Genomic DNA, 5709 nt, shown 5'->3' on the forward strand with positions numbered 1-5709 from the left:
GTCACAGTAGCAGGTACAGATGTGTGACTCCTGTTCCCATCAGCTTCACAAGCTGTGAAATAGCTCCTAGCACGGATGCTGAATCAAACCCACTGGGGGCTGTGTCCATGCTTTGCTGGGGACAGACAGGGTGTTCTCTGCAAGTCTGCCCACACCAAGATGGTCGTGTGCTCGTCCCACTGCTCTCCCTGGCATTGCGAGCCTCTGCCTGAGCAGGATTTCAGTCTCATCCTCTCCGTCCTCCCAGGGCCATCTCTTAGTGCCTCCCCTCTGGGTCAGCCTGGAGCACTGCTCCAGGCCAAGACAGTGTTTCCTCGGCTGCTGTGGCTCCCCTGGTCCTGCCATGCTCACCCTGCAGTCCTTTTCCTGCCTTCCACTGCTGATCCAGCCCCAGCTCTGCACCCTCTCACTCCCACCACAGTTCCCCGCCTCGATTTTTTCCACTGGCCTCCCACTCACTACAGGATATGAGCCATTCTCTCCAGTGGGAAATAAAAGTTTGGATTAAAATTTGCTATATTACTCCTTCTCTAAAAGCAACTTTTAGGCTGAAAGGCTCTAATGACAAATTTCCAAAGGCCTGCAAGAGATTTAGGGACAGATTTTAAAAGTCTTTCAGTTACATTAAAATGAAATTAGATGCCCCTTGGTGGTTTTTTTTCAGCAAAAGGAGGTGCTTTTGAAATTTGCACATTATGCCTGTTTATGTCTTTTAGGCATGTAAATGCTTCCAGGAATTTGGGGTTTGAACACCCAAGTCCCCTTGAAACCTAAGAGAACCAAGCATCAACTCATGTGCATTCCTTCCAAATTCCAGCCAAAATTGTTGTCGAACTTGGAGCACAAAGTTCTAAAGTAAGAGATTATAAACCCGATTTCCACTCTGCATTAGCAGGCAGCTTAGCACCAGGGAAAAAACCAACCCATACTGTTGACTGTATAAACATCTTCTTCAAAGGGTAACATTTTTCTGATTAATAGCCTTTCAGTATTAAAAACAATCAGTCTAGAGCATGATTAATTGTCCCTTTTACTACTGGTAACCAACTATATGTATATACATACGCACATACATACATACATACATACGCACTTGTGTAAACACATGCACGTTCTCACTGGGGTAAGCATTTTTAGCATGGCTGTTTTCAAGGAAAATACAGTATGAAGGAGGTGAGAGAGCTGCTTTCTACAGCTCCAGCTAATGGGAAGGGTTTTAGCTCTTGTAACCCTTCGTTGCAAAAACTAGCAGCCCTGAGGATGCACGATGAGCATTGCTGTCCTGGGAAAAGGCTTGAAACACTCACCTGGGCAGGAAGGAGGCCAAGAAAGAGGCAGAAGACACTCTTCTTTTCATCCAGGGAATAAAAGCTGCTCAGTTGTTGGGCATCCTGACTGCATTTCTACTTCATCTGTATTTTACTTGTGGCACTGACAGGGTTAATGACAGTACAAAAAGTTTTCATTTAAAAATTGGCAAGGAGAGGTGTTTTTCCCCTTAACAAAGAGAAACAAATTTCAAGAAATTTTTTTAAATTACAGTCCTGCCTGGTCCAACCTGTTAGGCCACAGTATATGCACAACGGTGACGCTGTCTTCATAAGGAAGAGACTTTTTTTTCTCCTCTTTTTGCTATATCTAAACAGGTGAGCAAGTTAACCACTACATTACAGTATTGTCCAGAAGTTGCAGCCAAGCTCAGGTGCAAGGAAAATACCATCCCTGCTTTACATAACAGCATCTGCTGCGGATCATACATGAAATTCCTCTTGAAGAGCCTCAGCAGGACATACAGGTATGTGCAGCCAAGTGTGGGATCATGGCCTGACATGTCTAAATGAAGTTTTGATCCAGGTAAACAAGACCCTGTACCTGCCAGAGGCTCTCGTAGTGCTCAAAGGGTTTCCTCCCCATCTCTCCCACTTTGCAGAACTTAAAAAAAATGAAGTTTTAACAAAGGTTTTCTCCAGAGCAAGCACTGTGAGCCAGAGGAGTAGAATTTGTTGCTCTTTTGGCATTAGTTAGAGGCTGCATAAAGTGTATTCACTGCTGCTGCTAAAAAATAAAACACAATTCTGTATTTTGTGTATGGTCTCTGTGTACACACTTGCCTACACTCTGCAAAGAGTTTTGTTTATGGCCAGAAAACAATTTTTCAAAGTTTCCTTCAAGAACAACACCAAAATCTGTTGTGCTGTTTTGGGACACTCTCAAAAATTCAGGCTTTTAGCTGAAGCATAAAGAAACCCAACACCAGTGTTCAGAAAGCAAAAACCAACAGGAAAAATTTTCTCAATGGTTAGAAATAAAAAGCTCCATCAGCATCAGAGCTGTTGTATTCAGGGCTCATGAATTTCTGCAGAAAGGCTGGAAATTGAAGAGCAGCCCTGCTGTGGATGAAGAGGGTGTTGTTGGCCTGGGACAACAGCTGTGACAGGTGCAAACAGACTGTGACGGTGACAACGCTGAGACTTCCTGCTCTGGGGACACACGCACATGCACAGGGCACACACACAGCCCTTGGCAGCCAAGGGAGAAGGCATGGATCTGCTGCTGTTCCTGGGCACCTGCTTATCTTCTGCTGGGGTCAAGGAGCAGCCTGGTGAGCAGGCAGGAGGGGCAGAGTGTGCCTGGCTGACCTGGGGGATGGCTTCGGCAAGGGTGGCATCCCTCATGGCACTGCCAAGTATTGGGGATGCAGGGAATGTGCTGCTTCCCCAGCCCACTCTGACAGGATGGAGCTGCTCAACCCAGCTTCTGGGAGAGGCTGTGGGGCCAGGGCTTTGGGAAAGGCAAACTGTGGTGAAGTGCCGGCAGTAAATGTTGTTTCAACAGTTCAAATGAGGGAAATTGTGTTATAAATAATTTAGATGATTGATTTAAGATTTTAATCCTGGGGCCTAAGTGGGTAATGGCCATGAGGAGAGGAGGACGGAGGGAGGAAGAGGAAGTGAAGGAAGACCAAAATTAGGCCCAGATTTGCAAAACCGTGCACAAGTATGTGTGTCTCAGCTGTACACACGTTTCCAAATGTCATCTGTGGTCTCAGGTTCAAGTTCAAGTTCAGGTATGCTTCAGCCTGAGTCTTGGGTGAGCCTTTTTTTTTCTTCCTTCAGTACTGGGACCTTCAAAGCTCATTTTAAAATGAAAGATCAGGTGTTCCCTTCCTGCCCTTGCATTTCTGGAGTAGAAATCTTCGAGTACAGAGAAGGATAATGAACACTGAGCCATGTTTGCATTCCTGTCATCATGAAAATGTATTCTCTGCTACAGAACTAATACACTTTGCACCGGGAAATATTTGTGGCTGTCAGCACTGGGGTTTAAGAGCATCACTAATTACTCCTCTGATTTAGAACTGATATTTTCAACGAGTGTGGGATCAAGAGCCACCATTATAAATGTTAGTTTTGTGAGACAGAAAAAGTTATTTTTATGTATGTACTTATTTTTATGTAGCGGAAAATAAGCTTATTTTTTCAGTGGTAGATAACTGAGTGAATAAATACTCACAGGTACATGCATGTGTAAATGAAGGAAACCGACTGCATATCTACGTAGGCACAACATACATACCAAGTGAAGATGGGAAAGGAGATATTGTAAAGACCACAGTATGCTGAAACAGACTACCACGCACTTCAAAAACATATTTCTTTCCATAATTTTAATGGCGAAAATAGTGTGTGAATATTCAGGATCCTTTCCAAACTACTCCCTAGACGTGAAATAATTTTGATAATCTTAGGCACAACATAGAGAAGGAAGGGTAAGGCCAGGGTTGGAGACGATGGCTCTCCCTCAGCAGCTCTTTCCCCCTCCCCCTGTGCAAATTCTCTTGGATTAAAATGGCAGAGGGAGGCGGGGAGTGGCTGGAGACAGTTTGGCTGATACGAGATAACCGCTGCTAGTCAAATGGCACTTTTAATTGCCCGGGCCAATAAAAAAAAAACTTGCTACAGAAGTTAATTTGAATGAAAATAGCAGACACACCCCACAAGCTGCTTTCCATGACCGCGCATTGTGCTGCCTCAGCCTGATGTACAGTTCGAGTAGCAAATAACAGCGAGCGGTCTGGATAGACTTTGGTTGCCCATTTTAGCTACGGCGGGGCTGGACGCCCCCTTCTCCCCACCCAGCAGTGCTCCCCCTCGCCGCGCCGGTTTTCCCGGCTGGAGCCTCGTGTGCCGAGGGAAGGGAACGCGGTGCCGCTGCCCCTTTTGTTCCCCCGCTCGCTGCCGGGTCACGCCGGGGAAGGCACGGAGCGTGGGACGCGGCCGCCCCGCCGGGAGGGCTCCGTGCCGGCTCCGCCTCCGGGGCCGCGTGGAGAGCCGGGCGCGCCACCGGGAATGCGGGGCGCGGGATCTGTTGCACGGCCGGGCCCTGAGCGCGGAGCCCGGCTCGGTACAAGAGCCCCGGCAGGCCAAGGGGCAACCAGGGAGTTTCTTGAGGGGACCTGGGGCGCCGCCCGGTGCAAGGGCGGCTCCTGGGCACCGAGCGAAACCCTTGAGGGCGGCTCTGCCCCGGGGGCAGCTGGCAGCGCCCAGCTGACGAGGCTGCACCGGGGCCCCGTCCGTGCGGTGCCCGCTTTCCGGCTGGCTGCTGGCGCTTCCCCGGGTCTCTCCGACCCCGGCACTGTCCCACACTCTCGGCACCGCTTCGGTCGGGCCGCCCCCATCTCTCCTCAGGCCACTCCTGGCCACCGGGACCCCGTCCCCTCGTCGGACTCTAGCCACTGCTGCTGGCGGGAGCCGTCCTGAACGCACCAAGCACAGACCCCCGACCCTGCCCGGCTCGGCTTCCCTCGGGCAACTGAGCTTTGTATGGAATCCCATTCAAACCACGCCGTAACCTTCCGCCAGAGGGGAGGCGGATGGGGAGGGGGGGCAAAGTAGTCCCTCGCCACGCTCCTCCCGGGTCCGAGTTCCCGGCGGGGCGGCGGAACCGGGGCCGAGCCGGGGAAGCGGCCGGGGAGGGGCTCCCCGGTGGGGGGTGCGGCCCCGCCTCCCGCCCGCTCCGCTCGGAGCAGAGGAGCGCGGAGCAGAGGCATCGCTGGGCGGAGAGATCCCGGAGCCCGCACACACACGGCCGGCGGTCCGCCTCCACCGCGCCCAGCGAACGGAAGCGCCGGGCCGCCGCGATGGACAGGCGGCGCCGGCCAATGGGCGGGCGGGATGGCCTCCCAAAATGTAGGTTTGGCCAATGGGAAGGGGCAGGAGCGGGGGGAGGCGGGGCTGGCCGCGGGCAGCAGCGCAGGTTGAGCGGAGTCCCAGCGCAGGGCTGGGATGAGCCTCAAAGTTCGGGGCGATCGCGGTGGGGGATGTAGCAGCGCCGCCACCGCCGCGTACCGGCCCGGCCCGCCCCGGCTCCCGCCCGCCCTTGGCGCCTCCCACAGCCCCCCCCCCGCAGTTTTTAAACTCTGATCTCCCCCCCCCCTCCCCCTTCTTCTCCACACCCCCCCCTCCCCTTCCTCCCCTAAATGCCAGCCATGATCGAGAAGGGCCCGGAGGTCTCGGGGAAACGGCGGGGCAGGAACCAGAACGCCGCCGGGGCGAATAATAACAACAACGGCGGCAGCAAAAGTTTATCCGCCGCCCCCAACGGCAACAGCAGCGTGAACTCCTGGGAGGAGGGGAGCTCGGGGTCGTCCAGCGATGAGGAGCACGGTGAGGAGCGGGTGCGGGGTGGGTTTTTTTTTAGGGGGGGGGG

The 5709-nt window shown here is 52.6% G+C and overlaps 1 protein-coding gene across 1 annotated transcript in view; it reads left to right on the forward strand.

Moving 5' to 3' along the window:
- Positions 1–4873: 4873 nt before the first annotated feature.
- The window catches only part of RCOR1 (REST corepressor 1), an 81710-nt gene continuing 80874 nt past the window's right edge, over positions 4874–5709 (forward strand). Inside the window, exons 1-2 of the mRNA XM_042047320.1 lie at positions 4874–5189; positions 5487–5684. Coding sequence (XP_041903254.1) covers positions 4874–5189; positions 5487–5684 — 514 coding nt within the window. The remainder of the gene's footprint in view (positions 5190–5486; positions 5685–5709) is intronic.

This window comes from Corvus kubaryi, unplaced genomic scaffold (assembly GCF_017639235.1).
Source record: "Corvus kubaryi isolate FWS band 111438036 unplaced genomic scaffold, C.kubaryi_AGA036_p1.0 66, whole genome shotgun sequence".
NCBI classification, from domain to species: domain Eukaryota; kingdom Metazoa; phylum Chordata; class Aves; order Passeriformes; family Corvidae; genus Corvus; species Corvus kubaryi.